Genomic DNA, 25,391 nt, shown 5'->3' with positions numbered 1-25,391 from the left:
GAGAGAGAGAGAGAGAGAGAGAGAGAGAGAGAGAGAGAGAGAGAGGGAGAGGGAGAGGGAGAGGGAGAGGGAGAGGGAGAGAGAGAGAGAGAGAGAGAGAGAGAGAGAGAGAGAGAGAGAGAGAGAGAGATTTGCAAATGCACTACTTAGACAGCCCCCGTATCCAGGCAACTGCTACCTGGCAATAGTGAGGGGGCCAGTAACTAGGAACTAAAGGTAAACTTCATTGTGAATGAAAGTGATTTTAATGTGTTTGTTTTGTTCGATGTGTGGGAAGATGTGATAATGACTAATGTCAGCTTTAATTGTTAACATTCTAAACAAAAACATGGCTGTTGTCTAATGTTTTCGTTATGAAACCTGGCTTCAACCTACGGAACGTACAAGTGGATTACAAATGCTTAATAATATGACTGATGCCAAGCTGCTGTGATGTGTATGGTTTTCCACAATGCAGTGCCAACTATTTAAAATTCAGCAACAAAGTTTGCTGATTAGTTAACCCTGCTTTACCCCTCTCATCTATAGTATCATCAGTTATACATTCAGAGTATTTGTCTGTTGTCTATTATCATATTAAAATTGCTTCCAGGGTCGGGAAAGTCATTTCCAGGCTGGGTAGAAGTAAGTTGGATCAACATGTGGAATTAGAGCAGGGTTGCCCAATCCTGGTCCTGGAGATCTAATACCCGGCAGAGTTTAATTGGACCCAGGTGTGTAAATTAGAGCTTTTTTGTGCTACTGTGTTATCTATCACATAAAAGAAGCATTCCAGGATGTTCTGCAACAGTTACTGAAGGATCACAAACACAGTTCAGAAAGTTTTTATTCTTATTATGGCTAATATTGATTTGTTTCATCAGAGTAAAAAAATTGCCATGGTACATTCCTACTCGTAAGTATAACACTATAATTTGTCTATTTGTTAGACTATGTTAGACATTGAAGGCCAATTACACATTTTAAAAGTCCAAATTAGTCATTCTTAAAGAAAGACAGAGGTCCTCTAAAACACACAATCAACACAGTTGTATGATATTCTGTAATGAAGAGGTAGAATACAGTGTTGCTTCTGCTTCAGGACAAGAAAAACTGGGAAATCAAATCAGTCACAACGTGACCTCATGGCTGTTTTACTTACTGTATGTGGATCAGGCATAATCGTATTAGGCTCTCTGCATTATTAATGTACTACATTCATATTTTTTTAGGGCTGCAAAGCCCCAATTTCTCAGAGAAATAGATAAATACTGTGCTGTGTCAGGCTACAGGTGTTCATTTTGATAAGCCCTGCCAACCTTTCATACAAGAGATTCACAACCCCATTCCTCAGTGCAATTTGATTAGATTTCATTCTAGGACACTAATAAATAGAGATTGATGGGAATTAAGCTGTTAAGTCAAGCTATATGTTCTAGGTTTGTGCTATAATCAACACTGTCTTTATAGCCAACAAATATCTCATGAATCTATTATGTTTAGTACTGTTTAAAATCAACTAGATCTCAACATTTCTTAAAACATTAAAACAGCAGTACATAACCTTTTCATGATGAATTACATCACACTACAATTTTCTGAAAATATTGTGTATCGGTGACCAACTGCGTGTTTCATTATAAAGAGAACAAAATAGTTACCGTTCAACTGGATTTAGTGCAACATAGTAGCCCAGATATTGCCCAGTCGGGGGCTGGAGGTTAGGGAACTGTTAGGGAACTGGCCCTGTGACCGGAAGGTTGCCGGTTCAATCCCCAGGTCCGACAGTCCATGACTGAGGTGTCCTTGAGCAAGACACCTAACCCCCAATTGCTCCCCAGGCGCCATGGATAGGGCTGCCCACCGCTCCGGGCAAGTGTGCTCACTGCCCCCTAGTGTGTGTGTTCACTAGTGTGCATGTGGTGTTTCATTTCACGGATGGGTTAAATTTCCCCGTATGTGAGATTAAAATGTCACTCACTCATATTCATTAAAAATCATTGTATTTACAGTTTTTGATACTACTTTTAATGTAGCACTACTGGTTCTTTTTACTCAGTTCTAATCTGATCAGCTGGGTAAAAATATAAATATTGAGATACATCATGTATTATGTATCAAAATAATATATTCTTTCCAAATTGCCCACCTTTCATATCCTAAGTCAAAGTTAAAGCCATGCACATTATTGTCAAGGATATTTGCACACTATAATGCACGTAGCAGGGCTCAGGTAGTTTACCAATGAAAACACATACCAAATGAAAAAGCATTGAAAAGAGAAAAAAAAACTAAAACCTAAATTACTAAGCAGAAATAGTAAAATAAAATATAAAAAAATAAAAGTAACTGAAAATAGAAAAAAAATGCTTAAATTGTCACCATACTAATGCTAAATATATTACACAGGACAACTACAACGACTCTATCCCCTCAGTGCACGAATACAAAAATATGGGTGGGATTTTTGCTAACATTCTGTAAAGCCTGTCCAAACTCGCATCAAAAGAATGCATTTGTATAGGGAGCAAATGGACAGAACATGGCTTTGCTGCACCTGCATCACCACTTATTCTTACTTTTATTCTTATTCATACACCACTTAATTTCTTAAAGAGATATACCACCAATTTTTCTGCATAATTTGATGGCTAAGAGTTGTTTGATGATTTTAAAAATATGTTCTAGACCAAAAACCTACATCAAAACTATCAAAAACAATGTCTGAGGCATCAGGTGGCAATAACAGAAGCTGAGGGAGCTTTCAGAGGCTTTACACTTTTCAGACATCTCAGTCCTGTCATCTCTACTTTGACTCAATTATTTTCCCTTGAACATAGCACGTTTCATCAAACCATGCTGAATAACTTTGTTTACATCTTAATACTTTGATTATACAGAAATGTTTAAGAAAAAAAGGGGACTGAGATTTCTCTCAGAACGTCTTTTCTGCTGGTGTGAACAACAAGAGTCAACTCTGTGCTGTGCAGTCACATTCTCTACCTGAGAGAGATTCATACCATTAACACCTACTGCTAAAAGTGTCCTCACACACAGATCTTCAGCCTATATCATCTGTGGCTCCACCTTTTTCAGCTATTTACAGAGACTGTGAACAGACTTCTACTCGCCCACTTCATTCCAGCTCACCCTAGAGGCTTCACTAACTTCTGCAACCTCTCTCATCCCTTTGTGAGCTCGGAAAGCTCATCTAACATCAGATACAATGTTAACAATTTTTCCCTTAAAGAGGAACTCCACTGATTTAGCAAAATTACTTAATCATTCAATGGCTTACATGTAAACAAAATCATTCAGAGTGGTTTGGTGTGAAATGCGCCTTTCTAGAGAAATTTACAGAGTGAAAACTGTTCACCATTACAGTACTAGGAACCAGACGTTATATCTATAGTGCTACTACCACATTTAACACCAGGATTGCCCGCACCAGAGTAAGGCTGGGAACACCAGCGTGGCCAGGGAAAGAGATGGTTTCACCAATTTCACCTCCAGTAACTGGTTTGAAGCCCTCAGCTCGTCAGCTGTTTCAGTGCCTCGGAGAGAGAGAGTCAGTTATTATTATTGGAGATTCAATAGTGAGACATCTTAAAGTAACTTGCTCAGGAAGAAATTCGGCTGTTTGTCGTTTTCCAGGTGCCCGGGTCCTGGATATTTCCAAGTGGTTTCCCGGGGATCTGACCAAACACGGGACGTCGGCACCATAGTTCTTCACGCAGGGGTGAATGACATCTCTTCCTGTCAGAGCGAAGCCCTCATGTAGCATTTCAGATTACTTCTAAACACCGTTAAGAAGACAACCAAGGCCAGGGTCGTCCATCTCGGGGCTACTGCCCACCTACCAGAGAGGAAGCGAGGTGTTCAGCGGGTTCTAAGTGCTGCACTGCTGGCTCCAAGGCTGGTGTAAGAACAACAGCGATGGCTAAGTGAGCAACTGGAGTGCTTTCTGGGAGCGACTGGCATTCTACTGCAGGGACGGACTACATGTGAGCCACCGCAGGTCTGTTATCTTATCTGGGAATATTGAGAAAGTACTACACCAGGCCTGAGTGCACTTAACTGTAATAGACAACGGACAGGTAAGTAGTAGCATCACCAGACAGGTAAGTGCTTATACTGATATAGACAATTTCCCCTTAATTGCTACCATTCATCTCTGTTTCTGCCGTCTTAACACTACAGCTAGTTGTGTAGGGAGATTTTGCTCAGTCAAAACCCTGATAATTTGCGTAGACCTTAAAAAGATCAGTCCCCCCAAAACACAGTGTAACTAGCAGATAATTAAACCTTGCTCTACTCAATGTAAGGTCACTAAATAACAAAACATTGCCGATTAGAGATCTTATTGAGGAGCATAAGCTAGATTTTATGTTTCTGTCTGAAACATGACTTAGTGATGATGGCACAGCAACTCTAGTTGAAGCTGCTCCTGAAAAGTAGATTTATGCATACAGTAAGACAGGGCAGACGAGGAGGAGGAGGAGGAGGAGTGGCTTGTATTTATAATAGTGACAATCTGCAAAAGTACCTCTATTGGTGAATTCATGTCTTTTGAGTATGTTGCAATCAATATTTTTAATGATACGCCTTTGTTAATAATTGTAATATACAGACCTCCAAAGCAAAATAGTAAATTTATGTCAGAAATTGTGGAATTATTATCAGTAGCGTCCACAAACTATGATAAGATCCTTTTGTGTGGGGACTTTAACTTACATATCGATAGTCCTTCAGATACTCCTTCAGTAATTCATTAGATTCCTAGAGACATTTCATTTGAAGCAGCATGTGGGCAGCTTTACACACAAGCTAGGTCACATCCTAGATCTGGTCAACACTAAAGGTTTAAACACAAAGGCATCTCAAATCTCAGACACTACACTGACTAGAAACAGTTGAGAAGTTTAAAACTGTTTCTAATTGTTCAGCGAATACAGATACGACTCCATCCTGCAATGACCTAGTCTCCAATCTAAGTGCTAGATTATGGGAAAGCCTTGATCTTCTAGCCCCAATAAAAAGAAAGAAAAGCTCACGCACTCTTAAAAATCCATGGATGAATGCAGAAATACGCCAGCTTAAGAGAAACTGTGGTAAATCAGAGTGCTTATGGAGGAAAACTAAACTGCAGGTACATTATGATATTCTCAAAGAGCAGATCTCAGTCTATAATAATGCAATGAAAATATCCAGACAGCCATATCTCTGTATCATTCAGGATATATTTTAAGGATCTGCTACTAGTCTTTAAAGCTCAAAACAACCTAGCACCTGCTTACATCATAGAGTGTCTATCTGTTTATGTTCTATGCTGGGAGTGAAGAACGAAACCTTGAAGACCTGCTGAAGTCACAGACAACCCAGGTGACCCAGAAGAGCTTGAGCAGATACCCAACCCACACACTACCTACAGAAGAAGCCCACAGGCTTCAATACTGATCCATTTACCTGGTGGCACAACTATCAGGTTAGATTTCCTCTGCTTTCTAAAGTTGCCCTAGAGAACATGTGTATTTGTGCAACGAGCACACAATCAGAGAGAGTTTTTAGTGCCACCGGGAACATTGTTACCCCACTCAGGTCCTCTCTGAAATCACACAAGGGGAACACAGTGGTTTTTCTAGCGCACAACAAGGACATAAAAACCCAGGTCTAAGTCTTCCATACTTTATTCTTAAAGCTAAAGAAAGGTGTCTTTTTAAATATATTGCTTAAATGAGTACCTAAAAGATTTAGCCTAAACAATCTGCTTTGTTTTTGCTTTACAATGTATATCTAGCACAGGCTATAGGTTAGACTTAATACTTTTTTCATAAAGTAGAAAAGGCTAAATTCTTAATACATTTATATAATAAATATATTAACATATATTTAATTTGCCTTAAAACTGTGTTATCTTTCTTATTTAGAAAGCAAAAATATTGTATAGCAATAATGCCATATATATTCCTGAGTTGTGCCACCCTAAATCATTGCAGGGAAAATTCTCAGTCCAAAGACATGCAGTCAGGCCAATTGGACGTGCTAAATTGCCCCTAGGTGTGAGTGTGTGAGTGACTGTCTGCCCTGCGATGAACTGGCGACCTGTCCAGGGTGTATCCTGCCTTCCGCCCAAAGACTGCTGGGATAGGCTCCAGCACCCCCCGCGACCCTGACGGAGAAGTGGCTTAGAAAATGGATGGATGGATGGATGGATGGATGGATGGATGGATGGATGGATGGATGGATATATATATATATATATATATATATATATATATATATATATATATATATATATATATATATATAGTTTATTTTTTTACAATATGTTAAATCCAGCAAAAGACAGTTTAAAAACAATGGCAATTTTGCATTAAAATGTGCAGAAGTCTATCAAGTTCCCTGCATGTATCCCTGTCCTGGATATTTTTGGTCAAAATATCATCACAAAACTTTTGTAAAACAATGTCTCAGGCATCAGGGAGCATATTTGTCCCTATATTTGTAAACTCTTCCGGCATCTGGTTCCTATCATTATCACTGTGAACAACTCTGACTTGGTAAGTTTCACATCAAACTGCTCTGAATTACTTCATTTGCATATTAAACACTGAATTATGCAGAAGTTTGAAAAATTGGTGGAATTCAATTAAACAACAGTTAATTGTACAAAACATAGTAGCTTTTAAAGAGAGAATACTGACTCAGCCTCAGCTGATATTCAGCACTTCAATATCAGAAGGGGTATCATGTTATCTCTACACACAGTATTAGTAAAGTGATTCCTTTGCTTAATATTACTGCCTTTAAAATGCACTGGCCAATAAATTAACATAATTTGAGCCATAATAAGTAAGACCTTTTGTTGGATTAAATGAATATGTTGATTCATCAAAAACACCCACAGAAACACTCATGGGGAACTCTTAGTAGCTGAGATGCTCACATCACAAAATAACAACAAAAAGAAAACAAACAAAAAAGATACATTCTGCAGCAATAGTAGGAACAGATGATGAGAGCATGAGGAGGGTTATCAGTGTTGTCCAGCACTGCCCAGTTGATAAAAAGAAGGAAACAGCTCCAACAGGTCTGGGTTTCATCCCCAGTCATGACTGAGAGCTGTGATATGGACCAGGCTGCGCTGCCTAGACCTCAATTAGCTTTTAAGAGCTTTTCAGGTTGGGGAAATCAGGGCTAATTGGATGACAGCAGGGTGGCCAGTGCTGCTGTGAGCTACAGTGACATTAGAGAAAATCCAATTTAGTGCAATCACCAAAGAAAAAAAGAGAGAACGAGAGGAAGAGAAAGAGAGAGAGAGAGAGAGAGAGAGAGAGAGAGAGAGAGAGAGAGAGAGAGAGAGAGAGAGAGAGAAAGAAAGAGAGAGGCTGTCAAAGGGCAGTGAATATTAAGTGTTAATAGCACACCCAGTGCCAGCAAAGCAAACAGGCCTTTTCGGAGTGTTGCTTCAGCTTAAATCTCTTTCAGGGTTGCAGGGTGCACATTTAAATGTAGATGTGCACACACCTGACCAACAGGCCAGAGAGAGATCTCTTACACAGGGAACATAACTGCCAACTGCTGGAAGTCAATGTGGAGAATGGAGAAATAAAAAAAAAGACAGACGTGAACAGTAAAGCCACTTCTTAGCTTTTCTGTCTCACACAACATATTCACTATCCACTGTCACTCAAACAATACACTCATGTTTTAACTTCTAGTGCAACAAGATGTAATTCAACTCTGTTGTAGCACAATACACATAACCACACAATATAATACATGTTCTGTAAACAATACACAATACAATACACAGTATACAAGACTTAACATCATCATGGGAAATTACACAGTAATTTCATGTTCAACTGGTGATCATCCCTGCGGTTGTAACTGGTGAGAGCACAGAGTTCATATGATGATGAAGTTATGAGAAGGAAAGTTGCCCTTAAGGCAAAACAAAACTCGAGCAGCTGAGAACGAGGCAGTAGCTGGGTTATATCAAACTTGTAAAATACAGCCACACACCCATATATGATGACCTAAGGGTGATATTCTATTACTAACGGTTTTAAACTTTTCACTCTCCAAAGTACCAGAAACCCAAGATGTGTGAATGCAGATGATAGTGGTCCATGATAAATTAAATGTTCTGTTCTTTTTCAAAACTGTAAGATGGCAAACAATTCAAAATTTTAACTTTCAACAGGCTTATGGGTGAATCAAAGAATTGTATTCAGTAACACGCTGTACTCTTATCCACTTATTTTTCAGCACAAGGGGACAAAAAAAACAATTTCACAAAAATTTCTCAGCATTGAGTTTGTCCACACTTTGCATTTATGAGACTTGTTTTAAGTTTTTCACAAAACCTCTGCAGTTTTTAAAGATAATGTGTTCCGTATTTCTTGCAAACACTTCCAAAGTTCAGTCTTAGAAGTTGGTTGCATTTTTCTGCTTCTCATAATCCAAGCAATCCCAAACATACATTTAGACTCAGTCCTTAAAACTGTTCTCCACATCTAAGATGACCAGTTTCAGTGTTTGGTACGATTCTCTTCTTTCCTTTTCTCAGTAAAAGCTTCTTGACAGCTACACATCCTTTAGACCAATAGACTCTGTGGATTCTTTAGATCTGAAGCAAGAGTAGAACTTGATTATCTCCTATGTCTCAAGATGGAAGCTTTAAGTGCTATCTGATGGTGACAGTTTTGGTGGCCTACCAGGACTAGCATGGTTGTTAGGTTTCCCCATTTTCTCTATATGTAATATAGACATATGTAACATTTTAACTAGATTATCTTATATCTATTAAGTAACATTTATCCTGTAGGGTTCATTACAGACTAATGATATTTCAGCCCATAATTGAGCTGGAGCTGCCAGCAGGTCAAATTTATAAGACATTCAGAATAATTCAGCCAGGTTGCTTAATTTACCATGTAATTATTGAATATTAATTCTGAAGTAATTTCTGATTTTACAGGGTTAAGATGTGATGCTGGTAAAGCAATAATGAAAAATGGAGCCTTATAGTTGAATGGTAACTCAAGACTGAAATGATTCCTGACATGTTTGGCTTTGGACAGTCATTCTCCCAGAGGCCAGTCTTCTGATGCTCTGCACAAATGTAGCCAGAGCTTTGTCAATGACAAAAATGTGAGTGCTTTCACTCAATGAACAAGCTTTTTTTATGGGGATTCGCATGAATGCATATTAAAATACACAATAACATATTTGGCAGAAAAATAAGAATGGCACATTCTATCTGTGTCTTTGGGTTTTCTAGATCATTAATCTTGAAGCAAGAAACTACAAAAAGACCATAATTTATGGAGTCAAAAACTGCAGAAATGTTTCCTCTCATATAAGATAGCAGTGTTGATTGCTTGGAATACATAATACATCTGAAAGAGGAACCATTTTGAAGGTAATTTTGTAGATTAGGCATAATCTTAAAATATTTTCTAGGCTGGGTTAATAAACGTTCATCATATATAATATGTACATAATAGGGCAGACAAAGACTACAGTTGTAAGAACTCTAATGCTGTGAGCACTGTTCTTCCAAAGAATTCCACTGTAGCCTTGTTACAAGACCTGCTTTTCTGGTCCATTCATTGATTCATGCCAAACGACCAAAATCATTATCAAGGTGGATGACAGCATGTCATCTAGGCGAAGAATAGAGAGGAAAAAACATTGATGCTGATTAAAAACATGAGGATTGCTACAACCTGGAGGCCGCTGCCCCCTGGTGGCCACATAGTGTGTGGTAGGGGCTAACAGAGGTGCCACAGAAAGAGCCAGGCCCAGACTTGCAACTTCAAAAACATTGTTAAAAAAAGAGGACAAACAGTAACCACACCTTTGGCATTTTTAGTGTTCTACAGAGAGATGTTGTCAGGCCAGTTCTGGAGTAGCAGTATGTTCCAACGCCAAACAAATTCATATGTTATCTATACATATTAGCTTTAAGCAGCACTGATATTCAAAAATTCAGTTTTTATAATGTAAAAAGACATTTCTGAGTCTTAACATACCATACAAATGTAAATATTTTAGATATGGAAACTTCAGACATTAAAACATCAAACAAATGTCAATTGGATTTGTTTCAACACAGGAAAGGCTTCAGTAGAAATGATTTACCAGATGTTGACTGTAAGCAAATATGAATGGCTGCAGTGACCCTTGCTGCTAGACTACAACTGCTGCCAAATTCCAAACACAATCCAACTCTAAGGGAAAATTCTGTACCGCATCAGTAAACTCATTCACTGAACACAGCCATGTCAGGATATGGCGCGATACATATGTATAGTCACAAACATTTTAACAATCAGTCAAATTACATGTTTTGTTGGTTTTCTAATCAGCTTTCTAAAAAATAAGTTCATACATCTTTTACAGGAGCACACTCAAATGTTTTTTTCTTAAGTGCACAATTTCTATTTATGTGCTGAGTTTGATACATTGATGAAAAGAAAATCCAAAAACGTTTTCACAGGCCACACTTTATATGTCATTTTTTCTCCCCAATAACTTATATTAAGGAAATAAACAGTGATTGTACTTGAAAATGTGTAGAAGTGTGTTCTTGAGGATGTGTACTTCTTGTTCATTTACAGAAAAAAACTAAACATGTAATTTGTCATTTAGGCACCCATAAAACTATAATTAGAAAGCTAATTAATTGGTGCTGGAAGCATTTATTTGCTCAGAAAAGAACTAACATTATAACAAACAAACACATCAATAATACAATAGGTAGTGATTTTATGTACGTCAGTGTTGTTGTTTAACTGTTTCAAACCTTTCCTCTTACAGAAACCCAGAATTACTTGTGGGTATCATCCAGTACCTGGTTTGGCTACTCAGTGGTTTTATGTTAAGTCAAGTGTGCTAGTGATGGAATTGTACAAATATACAGAACCAAACTTTGTTCTTCAAACTAGCTCATAAGATGTCAACTGCCTTTTCTATATAAGGAATTATTATTATTATTATTATTATTATAAGTGTGCGTGTGTGTGTGTATTACTGTATCTATATAAAATAAGAACTTAATATATAATTTCATCTATATTATAATAAGAATGTAATAAGCCTCTAACTCTAACTATAAGCTTTGTAGCCAAATCAGTAGCCTTTCAGTTTAAAAAGAAATTAAACATATTGCTTTCATAAAAAGTGCTTTATAAAGTCAGGACAATTTTGTTGGTCATGGCAAGGTTGCCATTGTATGCAGTTTGTAATTCTTCTTTAGTAAGATATTTCCATTCTCATGTGCTGCTAAAGCTTTGCCAGCCATAGTTGAATATTGAATATTCTGCGAAAATATATCTTATTATGATTTTTCTGACAAATGCTGTATCTGCAGTTTAAATTGCAATCATCTTCCACAAAATGAGGCCTTTTTTGAAAGTTTGAACAGTAAACATAGTGTGTTTAGTTTCTGGTTAGCTGCAGTTGGTAGATCTCATTTGCTGGCATTTCTAAAGTGCCATGATATTATTATTAGTTATAAACAACACTATTGATAATGCAGGCTATAATTAAAAATTGTAGCACTCGATTTGAAAATTACTTCAAACTTAAGTTTCAACATAGAAACAATTATTATTTCAGCCCTATTACTGGAACCATGTCCTGTGGTCTGACGGTCCAAGATAAACTTATTTGGCTCAGATGGTGTCCAGCATGTGTGGTGGTGCCCTGGTGAGAAGTACCAAGACCACTGTCTCTTGCCTGGTGCTGGCAGCATCTAGGTCTGGAGCTGTATGAGTGCTGCCGGCACTGGGGTTCATTGAGGGAATGATGACTTCCAACATGTACTATGACATTCTGAAGCAGAGCATGATCAGAAACTGCACGGCATGGCAGTTTTCCAACTTGATAACAACCCCAAACACACCTCCAAGATGTCCAAATGCCTTGCTGAAGGTAAAGGTGATGGACTGGCCAAGTATGTCTCCAGACCTAAACCCAATTGAGCACCAAAGGAGCACAAGGTGTCTAACATCCACCAGCTCCATGATGTCATCATGGAGGAGTGGAAGAGGATTCCAGTAGCAACCTGTGCAGCTCTGGTGAATTCCAAGCCCAAGAGGGTTCAGGCAGTGCTAGATAATAATGGCGGTCACACAAAATATTGACACTTTGAGCACAATTTGCACATGTTGACTGTAAGGTGTACTCACTTGTGTTGGCAGCTATTTAGACATTAATGGCTGTGTGTTGAGTTATTTTCAGACAATAAATCTATACTGCTATACAAGCTGTACATTGACTACTTTAACTACTGTCCCATGAAAAGTATAATATGAATATAATAAAATATTTGCAGAAATGTGAGGGGTGTACTTACTTTTGTGAGATAGTGTATATGGTCATTCTAAAACATGGTATGTTGTGATGTAATCATGCTTGCTTACAAAAGGAGCATGCAGAAAGCCTTCGTCCCTTATGAGCAAGGATTGTCGAGGCTCACTACTTTGCCAAAAATATATCAGCAAAAAATCTACCAGTTTAAAAATTATATTACTCAACCTGTAATGCCAATAATTTTAGGTATTTAACCCTCTTAGGTCCATAATATTATAGTAGAAATCTTTGTACATAAAGGACAAGGCCAAAAATCACAAAAATGACCTCTGATGCCTTTTAAGACACTGCATTAAGAACCGGCATGCTACCATGATGAATATCATCTCAAGCGTTCAGGAATACACTGACAAACAGCTGTAAATAAAAACCATCCATCACTGCATCGACAACATAAGTTAAGACTGTACCATGCACAGCGAAAGTCATGTCATTAACATCCAGAAATTCTGCTGCCAGAAATGGACTGATTCACAGTAGAAAAAGTGCTTTTTTGGATTGATGATTGAACCTTTGAGGTATTTTTATGGAATAATGGTATTGTGTTCTCTGGAAAAAGGAGAAAAGGATCATGTGGACTGTTACCAGTGTAAAGTTCAAGAGCCAGATTCTGTCATAGTATTTGGAAGTTACTGGGCAACTTGCTTATCTGTGAAAGCACCATTAATATTGAACACATTTTGGAGCAACATATGCTCCTTAGACACCATCCTTTTCAGGGGCACTCATGCTTATTTCAACATAAGACCAAGAATCATTCTACATGTCTTACATCAACATGGCTGCGTAATCAGAATGTAGGCGTTAGACTGGCCTACCTTCATTTGAGACTTCTCTCAATGAAAACGTACTGCATTCAGCTCAAAATATGACAAATGAAGGCCCTGTACACTGGCAAAGCTGAAGACTTGAATACCTGAACAATGGCAAAAAAATCTGCCTTCAAAACTGGATCAATTTCTGTCTTCAGTCCCCAAAGATTCTTAAATACTGCTAAAAAGGAAAGGTGATGTAACACTGTAGTAAACAGGGTCATGTCCCAACATGTTTGGAATGTGTCACATTTGGAATGAGTGTACTGAATGAACACTGAATAAAATGTTTCTGTATCATTTTCAATTTCAATACAAGTCAAACACTAATCACTAAACACTAATTACTGCTTTCTGGTTTTATTTTATATTTCACATGCTAATAATGTGTAACAGCGCCCCAACATTTTTGGAAGTGGGTTTGTATTTTTTCACAATAAAGCTGTAAGACCTTTTTTTGCAGGCAGGGGTAGCAAAATAACCCAATGTCACACATTTTTAAATTACCACACACACACACTCTTTCTCTCTCTCTCTCTCTCTCACTCTCAATAAAGTTTCATCCAGCACTTCACATTTTAGCACTTCACTTTAAAGTGGAGGATTACCTCAGAGCTTCAAATAAACCACAGTTTCCATTATAGAAGTTCCATTATAGAAGTTGGGTCGTGGAGCCAGTTTAGTTTCAATGTCTTTATATGGAGAAAGTGTGACTGGTTAAGACAAATTCCTCCACATACCATGACGCTGACTCAGTCTATGAGCTGAAACTCTCCTTCCCTTAAACAGCATGGCTAAGTCCTCAGAGGTTCATTGATTCACAGCCACTTATTGAAAACATTGAAAAACCACAACACCACAGTGGAATTCAGAGAGCGAGTTTCAAATACAAGTTGTTTTTCTTTAATGCATTTTATCTTCTTCACTGCCAGTAGTTTGAGATTTGTGGCCTCCTGTAATAGTACATAACTGGGACTTGTTGAGACTGCATGCCTGTAACTCAAGGTGAAATGCTTTTATCTGGAAACTGCAATGTGGCCCTTTATTCTTGCTGAACATCTGCCTTCATGACTTCAATGTTTGTTATTAGCTTACTGGCTAATCTCGCGGCAGCATTCAGTTGTTATAATGTACAAACATGGACATACAGCTTTGAAATATAACATGGTGTTTTGTGCTGCGTATGAAGTTACAGAACAATAAGGAATCGAGGGTGGACCAAACATTGGCACTACTTTTAAAATTTAGCTCTGGAAAACATACTGAGAAGTTCATCATATGGGTAATTACACAAAAGACACAAATACTTAATACTGTCCTTCTTTATGTAGCACTACCTTTCACACAGAAATAGAAGTCAGCCTTGTCTTTGCTGCCTGATTCTGTGAAGCTTACCTACCCCACAAGAGAGCAGCTGTATTTCCAATATGTCAGAAGGTTATCTCTTTGGCAGCTACTGCCTTCTGGACTTCAACTGGACCATTTTGTCCATTTGTTTATGTTGATGTGAAAAGCTGGAGCTCCCTGTCACCCTCACTGTTTCCATGGTGATGGAGAGAAGGATAGGCGAGAAAATTAGAACAGAAGATAATCTTAGTCACCCACTGGACTTTTCAATTAAACTCCTCTACACAGCTGATATATAGGTATATGCATGCATGTACACATTGTATGGTGTATAGCATATAATAGACTACATTGTTATCTTCCTTTATTTAGCATGATCACACCTTTCGCACAAAAATAGCACTCACTTGGTTTTCAGGGTGGTCCTGGCTTGGCTGCCTAATGATGTTCTCTGCCTCTTCTGTGTACCTTTAATCAGCTAATGGCAGCTAATAATTACCCTGGGCATTGAAAATCACTTAGATTAGGCACATTAATCGTGTATAGCTTCAGCTGTGCGAAGGCCATCTGTGTGCCCAGAGAAAACAATGACCCCTGAAGAAATGTATTGTTTTGAATTGTGTTATATCTGTGTTACATATTCTGTATTGTGTGTTCTGTACTGTGACTGTATTTAGAACATTCTTCAGTCTATTCTTGTTTATCCCTATATGGTCGTGTTTGTCACACCTGTTACTTGTCCTGTATGAGCTGTGCCTAATCTTGGCATCAGTCCAGCTATATAACTGTGTTAGCCCAATGTCTTGCGGACTAGCTGTGTGTCTATGGGCGAGCGCGCAACAATAAACTTCACTGCAGCAGACAACGGGCTGGCTCCCTGGATCTTAAACGGTTTGAAATTCTACAGTGGTGCCATTAACCGGATTGAACATCTCATCTCTATGTTATAGATGGGTGCCCATTTTGAGGCAAACCCTAATTTCCAGTAAGGTTATCCTCCTCTCGTTAATGAAATGGAGGTGAAGACTGCGGTAGTGTGTTTAGGCCTGTATCGTGGCCTGTTACCGTAAGCAGAGGGGTGGTAGTGTGGCACCTGATTGGTTTGATAATATTTTAATCGGATAAACAATTATATACACATATAGACTCATCTAGTTTGGAAAAATACTATAAAAAGAAAGTGCCTGTTCATTCAGATAAAATGTGGTCCCTGGATGAGAAGCTACATATGTCATTTTGGCAAACAAGTAGAGAGCAAACTCGCAGAGTGTGTCTTAATGCATGCTGCTTCCAAGGCAAAATAAGCCTATGGAAGTATAAACAGGTTGGACAGGTTGATGCTTTAAATTAAGTCTGATACAGTGAATGGGACTAACTCTCTGGACAGCTAAGGGTTGAGTTTCAGTCACAATTGAAACTGTGTTTAGAAAGCCCGAAGTAGCGGAGACCTCTGCCCTGTACTGGGGTCTGTGCAAGTTTTATGGTTGTCCTGTGTTGTCATGGTGGCATTTAGTGTCATCAATCAACTCACGGGGCAAGGTCTTTATTTTAGTTTTATTTTTATGCCTGAATGGGTCCAAATCTCATGGAGATTGTGGCAAACTAAAGGTTGAACATGTTTTCTTTGTTAGAATACCTGCATTCGTTTGGACAAAGCGTCATAAGAAAACGCTTAATCAATCCTCTGTTCACTGTTTTGGACTGCTGGTTTTACACGCCCAGTAGTCAATTTTGCCTGACTGTTGTGCCACAGTATGTGCTATTTATGACCTGATACATTGTGGCTTATGTGAAAATCTGCTTATCCACTATACGATCTAACTAAAATTAGAAAAGCAGAGAGAGTTTCAGATAACTGATGATCAGTTGAAAGCTTTCATTGTCTACATTTCATCTCTCTCAAACCTGCGTTATGCAGTGCCCTAGGTTTAACTGTTGCTCCAATTGTTTTGGATCAGGTTCTCACTGTTAAATGTCCACACACAGGTGCTTCTTTGCTCTTAAATGGCAGGATTGTTTCAGTAACGGCACAAAGATGGGGTAACTGGCTTGCAGTTTTAACAGCCCCAAATATAATAATTAAAAGGGCATCTGTGAATGCTATTTCAGATCATTTGGTGGGACTGGAGTATGATTCAGATGATCATAATGGTGAAACTCTGGTGTCTAGTGGGGTGCAAAGTATATATGCTGAAAGGCCTTTGCCAAATCCTGATGTTGTGTTATTTACAGATGGCTCTTCCCACATCCCTGATGAGGGATGACGCACAGGATGAGCTGTGACAACTAGTATGAAGAAATAGCTACCGGCAGATTGGCGGATCATTATTCCGCAGAACTGGTAGCACTAACTCATGCCTGTGTGCTTGCTAAAGGTTTAAAAGCAAATGTATTTGTTAATTCTAAGTATACCATGATTTTGGCTCCTTATGGAAGCAAAAACATTTTCTGACAGCAAATGGAACTCCATGTTCAGCAGGTGGCTGACCTAATGGAAGCACTCACACTTCCAAAACAGATTGGTATTATTAAAATTAAAGCCCATTCTACCCAAATGGTCCATTGCTTCAACCAAGTATGGTGGAATCCTAAATTCCGCAAGTGTGCAGAGAGCCATTGTCTGGCTTGCACTACCTGTCTTAAGGCTAATCTAGAACCTGCAGTCTCCCTCCCCTACCAAACTGCAACATCACTAAGTGGCCTGTTCCAAGAATTGCAGGTTGATTACATCACTTTGCCAAGATGTCAGGGAAAACAGGACTGTTTGATAATAATTTGCAAGTTCTCAAGGCAGATTAAGGGATATGCCACCACTAAAGGCACTGCCCTACATACCGCAAAATGCCTGGTGAAAGATTTTATCCCAAGGGGGGATACCCTATTGTCTCCGGTATGTGGGTAATGGTTAAGGTGTATAACATTCAGCCATTAGGGTCAAAGTAGAGAGGTCCATATCAGGTCCTCCCTACTGCACCCTCTGCTCTCAAATGTCAAGGAAAACCTAAATGGATACATGTGAGCCATACCAAGGTGGTACCACCACCTGATGGTGATGGCTAGCATGGGGATAAATGGGTGACTCTGGTTGGGAGATGCTCTGAGGAAGAACTATGGTATGTAGAAATCAAGGGGGTCAACCTCAGAGTGAAGATATCCTAATTGCCCTTTGCAACTAGCACTCCCCTACTCCCTCCAGAGGCCAGGACCCAGGTTAGTTAGGGAAAGAGGGTATCCATTACAGGTGCTAAACCAAACTTTTACACATGGGCATATGACATGGTTTGTGTAAGAAAAACACGATACTGCTGCTATGTCTATGTGTTTTGTTTTAGTACATGCCAGAGCAGAACGGAGACAGTGATGAAGGAACAGGACATCAAACGGGTTCCTGAATGATGGTTGACGAGCTGACATCTATCTAGATTCCCTGACGCTGCCCTGGAGCTGTTTGGAAACGTCTGCATTGGAAACGTCTCCTTATATTCAGGAATTGAAGACGGCTATCACTAAACCAAGCTGCATAAAAAAAGACTTTTATAACAAAGAAAGGCAAGAAAGAAGAATGAAAGTTGTTGTTGTCATTAATTTTCTGACGATAGCTTTTGCGGGCATCATGGAAGATGTTTGTGACCACAACATGGTTTGTGCTCAAGCCATCTTGTGGGCACAAAAATCATACCTTAGGAGGTGATGGTTGTTTCATTTGTCATGCCTTACATCACAAATTCTACACCCCTCTCTATCTTTTTTTCTCCCCTCTACATCTGTTTTTTAAATCTTTTTTAATCTCAAACCTTTGGATAAATAAGAATGAAGTTTCCAATTTAAGAAAAACAACCAAACAAAAAGCACATCTATTCACATATATGGGGTGGCCTGTAGTCTAGCAGCAAGAGAGGTGAATCAAGAACTAGAAGGCTGTGGGTTCAAATTTCAGGACTGACTGGGTATTCCTGTTTGTGCACTTGGGCAATTAATCCCCTCACCGCCCCAGGTGGTGACACTGTGTTGCTCAAAGGCTGAACATAGTTAGGCAGTAAAACGACAATTAAGTATATGATATAACACACAATGCCCTTAAAATAGCAGTGTCCCTGTCATGCTCAGCTTTTTAAAACTACTTTGTGTATTTTTTCAATGTTATTAAGAACCTGACGACTGTCCTTTACTAAGTGCTTTCTTATAGAACAGATTAAAATCTATGAAAACTAAATAGGTTGCCTTTCTGGAAACATGCTTTCTGTCTGTTTAACATTTACCATGTCAGGTTCCACTTGGTGTCATTTTAATAGTGCAATCACAGTAAGCTATGTCAGGTTTATAAGACATTCTTTTAGCAGCAGTCAGAAAGCAAATGATCATTAACATTATTAATTCAATCTTAAATATCATCTGATACCCTTAAATACTTGGAAAACAAGGTACTAAATTAAATTTTCACTGATTTTTCAACATCTCTGCATAATTTGTTAGATGATTATTGATGGTCATCGAGATGTAAACAAAGTCACTGAAGTGCTTCATTCTAGAGACAAGTCAGAATTATTCACAGTGGTGGTTTTGAAAGCTCTGTTACTTAAAGCTTGAAAAAATTAATTTAAAATAGTCATTCATGGTGGAGACATACATGTAAAATATAATTTACCATTATTATATCATTATCATCACGACATACAAAACCTCAAAAGTCACATGTAGGTTCACTTGTCATTTTGGATGGCAAAAAAGGCTATATTTGTATTCTGGCTATAGGAGACATAGTATACCCCTGGTTCCCATCATCACCACCACTGTAAAGAAATCCAAGTCAAACCACTCTGAATTAATTTTCTTACATTTCAATAACATAGGAAGTCTCCTTTAAATAGCTCAGCACTACACGACCAGTTAGCATCATGCAAACTGTATGCATAAAATTACACACTGTAACATGTTGTAACATAGCTAAATCAGTAGTAGCAGCAATTCTAAAGCCTGTCCATAGGCTACTTTGGTCCATGTTTATAGATACATTAAAGACAGTGTACTTCAAAATAGTGTCCTGCATACTAGATATCTTGCCAGCATGACTGAGCTGTGAGAGTTTCAATACAAGCAATTTCTGACTAACTGTGAGCTGTGGCTTTGCCAATACACATCGACCCAAAGCAGAAATCTATACTGGTACTCTGAATTATTTAGTAGGAGGGGTAGTCTGGGCACATCAGCAGAAGAGAGGGCAACTACAAACCAGCACGTGTCTCTGCATCCACATCCAGGCACACATATATGGTAGCGCACATGTGGTTTCAAAAACACCCCAGGACTAAAGACGCAGAGACTACAAATGACTGTATGCCATCTGTGAGGTTACACAACCATTCGACTAGCAAAAGACAGCACAGGTGATCAGCACCCACAGCTTTCTCTTTCTGTCTCTCAGTCTGTCTCTTACAAAGCAACAATTCAACAAAATCTACCCCAAATGTAGTCGATCTGCCTGGACATTTTTAGTGCATGAAGTTTGCATCTTCAGTTTTGCACTGGCACTATCACAGGAGACTAATGCAGATAATAGCTCAAGGAAGCCAATAGCCCACCAATTAACATAGTGCAAACTGCATGCATAAATCATTATACGCTTGCCTCAAATCACGCCAAATTATTAAAAGAGCTCTTATTCCACATTTTTCTTGTTTTTTTCTGTTGTTTGTTTTTCTGCTGAGGTCCTTTCATGACATTTTTGTTGGTTTTATGTACCAAATGTACATTACCATTTTACCATCTCTTTATTTTAACATGTGAATGGGTGAGGCTAAAATGCTATAGACTAAATAGGTGTATATATGTCAATTCACTTTTCTCTGCATCATAAAAACAATGACTTTAAAACATTTTTTTGTCCATGGCCTTTGTTATGGTTTTGATGCTGCATGGCATACATGACAAATAAAAAATTTGTCTTTTGTCCTAAACACCAAATACTTTTTGGCTGATGAAATATGTTTACAGTAAGGGGAATTTTTTTTTTTACCAAACAGTTCCTTTAAGATCACATATATGGCTGACAGATTAATTGTCTTTAGTGACATTGTAATATAAAAGACTGGATTTTTGATGTTGAGCTGATGCTGGTTTAACAGTGTTGTTTTAGGTGTGGAAATGTAACCTCATATAAAAGTTAGACCAATCAGAAGCCACCAAACACGCAACAGCTGCGGCGTAACAACCACAAATGATGCTTAGCATTCAAGCTTCAATATGTTGGTGATCTTGACCAAAAACAGGCCTGTTTTCTCCACATTGTTCAGCCCATTTTCTCATCATCTCTGGCATCTTCTTCTCTATAATGATCTCTCTTTCCTCTGCATTCAACCTTTTTCTACTGGCATCCTCATTTTTTCCTTCACCTTCTCTTATTTTTCTTCTTTCTTTTCCATTACTTCACAAACCATTAGAAACTGAATGGAGGCAATGAAGTTCCTTTGCCCTGGAGGAAAGCTTGTATGACCCAGTCACAATGAGCAAATGTCATCCCAAGCATCTCTACCTCCATCTCTATCATTCTCTCTCTCTCTCCTTCTTAAATCACATCTTAAATAATACCTTAATTAGTCATTAATACAGAATTTGACAATATATGTCATTTTTATTAACAATCTTCTCTTTAGGCATTACCCATGAATATTCACCCTTGCAAAGGGAATCTGCCTAAAGTCAATAACCCTAAATGTGAAAAACTATAGAAATAACTGAAGGACACAATATGGACACAATGTCACTGCAAATGCAATATGTTAAAATTCATTGGTGAATCAATAATGTTACAATAAGGTCAGCTTTATTGGCCTGCATTATCCTGACCAAAACATTTAACTTCTGTTGGATTGCACGTTCAATCGACACCCACTCATCTGGAACTGTGATGGGTTACACTAAAGACATTGTGACTGGTCAAAAAGCACAACTGCATGCTGCAGCTTTCAGGAATAACAGTACTGCAAAGGCCAATAATATCACATTAACAATGAATAAATCTGAAATTTTACAATGTTCAATGGTGTTTGCATTTCAGAAAAAATGCGGTGCATCAAGCCAATAAAGGGTCATTTTTTATTTACAGAGAGATGGGGTGGTGAGAGAGATGGGGTGGTGAGTGTTATATATATATATATATATATATATATATCATTTCCTGCTGGTGGCTCTCAGCCCCCACTTGTGCTGCCCACTGATGTGAGATAATCCTCCCTTCATTTCCTGCTCCAATAATGAGAGTGAGAGATACACAGGTCCCCTAGCTAAGCAAACACACATGCTCGCTTACTCGCTCACAATAGACACATATGTGCTTGCAAACACCCACAGGCCAGACACGTGTACACATCCTTAAAGCCATACAAAAAACACTGCCTGAGAAGCGAGAATGTTGTGGACATAAACAAGGTGACATACTTAGGGACAATAAAGGTGAAAAAGCTTTTAAAGATGTCAGTCTGAGCTTTAAAATTAACAGTGAGTGTGACATTCTACATGCAGACAAAACATCTACACAATACAAAAGGCCATTTTATGACTAAAAACTGGTAAGTGCTCTAATACAACTGAAAAAAACACGCTGCTATTTATCTTTTTATGAATCTACGCCATAAAACTATGTGAAGCGAAAAGCCACCAACAAGTTTATTTTGGTCATCACATGTTCAACGCTGAGCCATGTGTGGCCAGGAGTTCACAACAGCACACCCTTCAGAAACAATTACCCCAGTCAAACCCTTTCTCTGTATACAATGGTTTGATTCAATAAAAAGAAGCAGTTTAGACTTAATAAGATATGCTAATATATGAGACTGTGGGAATTTGTTTCCAGTAATGGAATTCTTTTTCTTCCTGAAGAGACAACCAAAATGACAATCCAGGAAAATTCTAGACAGGAGGCAACACTATGTGCACCCAAATACAGGTGGGGTGTTCACACCTGTCAAAACAGAATGAACTAAAGAAATTTTCAATCAAATTTCAAATTTTCAATTTTACAGTTCAATCAGTCCACCCCAATCAAGGCAGATGTGAAAGTGCCCTAGGACTAAGCTTATAATTGCTATTTAATATTTGCTATTGGGCTTTGTCAATATTTCCTAATACAGGTGGTTAATATCATTAAACATTTTGCGTAAAAAAAGTTTAAGGAACCTCCTCATGATATAAAAGCTCCATATCAATTAGAGGTTTTTCTTAGGACCATATGTCCAAACCCAAAGCCAAGGAGAAACTTTACTTTTGAAGAGTGAATAGAGTGAAAGACTGGCTAAAGATTTAGCTCAAGTATTTCCAGTTCTCTGAATGTCTCGGACTTTGCAGGAGTCAGCAAAGCCTATAGAGTGAAGTCCAGAAGGCTATGCCAGAGCAGTTTTCGATTTTCAGACAGAGATTTTCGATGGGAGAGAGGCTTCAGTAGAGAGCTTTCAGCAAGTCAATTAGCCTTGTCACTCAGCTAGAAGATGATTCAGGGTTGCTTTTTAATTGCATATACCCATTCTTAGGCACAAATATGCATACTGTCGCTTTTGTAACGAAATATTAAGATACCCTGATTAGCTACTATAATTCTGAACCATAATTACAGGTGATGCAGCACGTGATTTGGAGCACACCTATAAAAGGCACTGAATTTCAGACTGAAAACATAACTAAATATCTTTCTTTGTATTTTTTTGTCTTTTGATGAAGAGAGAAGCTGGTAAATGCAGTCTGAGCAGAAAGTGAAGCACTGTTTGTACATTCAAATCTAATGATTGACAAGAACAGATCTCTACCAAATGACAAATCTGAATCATACCATTTCCATTCATATCAACTCTTATTTCCATTTGGATCAACACTTTAGATGTCTTGAAAATTTCATCATGCCAAAAAGTGCAAGAAACCATAAGCCTCTATAAGCCTTGTGTACAGTAGTATTGCATCATACAGCCCTAAATAACAACTCATTAGAGCTCTGCTCCACCTGCTGTGACCCCACAAGGCACTCACCATGGTGATGATATGACTGGCTGATAGAGGAGCATTCTCCACATGAACCTCATGGTCGGTCCTGGCTAGGAAGCTGACTCCTGAGCGATCATGTGGTACCTGCTGGAAACGTGACTCGAGAAGTGCGGAGGGCATTAGCTTGGCTATCCGGGCACGAGACTGGGCACGAAGAGATACACTGTTAAATTTCAGTGCGTGTTCCCGGCCCTGAGAGTCCACGTGTCGATACACAGGAGCAACTGGCACCATATGTCCATACTGCCGTGACCGATAACTCTCAGCATCTCCTGAGAATCCCCCTGAAAGAAAAATAGAGCGCAATACTTAGCACACAGAAATATAAACAGTAAGGCACGGAAATTCTCTAGGGCCCTAAAATAAATAAATAAATAAATAAATAAGTATATGGTTAATAAACTCAAGCGTTTTAATTAAGCCATAGGAATTTTATTTTTGATAAACCATTGATTTCAAGTGGTTTTAATTTGATTTTAATTTGAGCAATTTTTTATCTTATATCAGAACAGATAACTGTCTAGACTAGGCAGACCACTGTTTCTTACAGTTCTATGAGAAATTATTCATCTCCAACTTGACTTTCTATAATTTTGGGTAGCCCATTCTGCGTTGCTCGAATTTATAGGCCTACATCATCTAGATGACACCTGGAACATAACAGAATATAAACTGCTCTGAGCCCTTTCTAGTTGCCCCAAAGAATATAGACACTTTATCATTAATACATTTTAATAAGCTATTTTAGGTTTATTAAAAATAAACAAAATAACATTTGTATCAGAGAAAAACACTTTTAACAGGACAACAAACTGATTGTAGATTCGTTTTGTGGAGATAATTCTAACCAGACTGCACTAACGGTACTGTAAAGCACAGAGGTGCAAATGTCAAAGTCTGTAAAGTACGGAGTTGTTTTTCTTACAGTGGTGTCGGTGAACTCATGTGCACTGATGGGATGGTGAATTTCAAAAAGCGTACAAATAAACTGGTAAACTATAACTATCTGAATTATACTAGCTGAGATCTGAAAGAAGATTTTGCCAAAAGGACAGTGAGTCTCGGAATGGTGTGTTTCAAATAAACGGGTACCCAAAAAAGATGAACTTATGCCACTTTTAAGCACAAATGTCTAAATAAATCACAACACATACTGTAAAGGTGTTTCCAAATTGTAGTCCTGTTGTCCACTGGCACTGAAAGTTAGTGGTTTTCAACCTCACTGAGCTTCAGAAGGATTTGAGAAGGGAAAACACAAAACTGCGCGATTCAGGAGCGGGACTAGGAGATAATGAACACACAAAACTGAGCGATTCAGGAGCGGGACTAGGAGATAATGAACACACAAAACTGCGCGATTCAGGAGCGGGACTAGGAGATAATGAACACACAAAACTGAGCGATTCAGGAGCGGGACTAGGAGATAATGAACACACAAAACTGCGCGATTCAGCAGCGGGACTAGGAGATAATGAACACACAAAACTGAGCGATTCAGCAGCGGGACTAGGAGATAATGAACACACAAAACTGCGCGATTCAGCAGCGGGACTAGGAGATAATGAACACACAAAACTGCGCGATTCAGGAGCGGGACTAGGAGATAATGAACACACAAAACTGAGCGATTCAGGAGCGGGACTAGGAGATAATGAACACACAAAACTGAGCGATTCAGGAGCGGGACTAGGAGATAATGAACACACAAAACTGAGCGATTCAGGAGCGGGACTAGGAGATAATGAACACACAAAACTGAGCGATTCAGGAGCGGGACTAGGAGATAATGAACACACAAAACTGAGCGATTCAGGAGCGGGACTAGGAGATAATGAACAC

General features: G+C 38.6%; 1 protein-coding gene across 3 annotated transcripts in view; it reads right to left on the bottom strand.

Annotated features, from left to right (window-relative positions):
• Positions 1 to 25,391, bottom strand: part of ptprr (protein tyrosine phosphatase receptor type R) — a 64,985-nt gene that overhangs the window by 36,706 nt on the left and 2,888 nt on the right. For all 3 annotated transcript variants that reach the window (XM_017710648.2, XM_017710649.2, XM_017710647.2), the window contains exon 2: positions 23,538 to 23,836. In XM_017710648.2, coding sequence (XP_017566137.1) covers positions 23,538 to 23,836 — 299 coding nt within the window. The remainder of the gene's footprint in view (positions 1 to 23,537; positions 23,837 to 25,391) is intronic.

This window comes from Pygocentrus nattereri, chromosome 1 (assembly GCF_015220715.1).
Source record: "Pygocentrus nattereri isolate fPygNat1 chromosome 1, fPygNat1.pri, whole genome shotgun sequence".
Taxonomy (NCBI): domain Eukaryota; kingdom Metazoa; phylum Chordata; class Actinopteri; order Characiformes; family Serrasalmidae; genus Pygocentrus; species Pygocentrus nattereri.
Note: the sequence above shows the minus strand (reverse complement) of the source record. Positions and strands in the feature narration are given on the sequence as shown.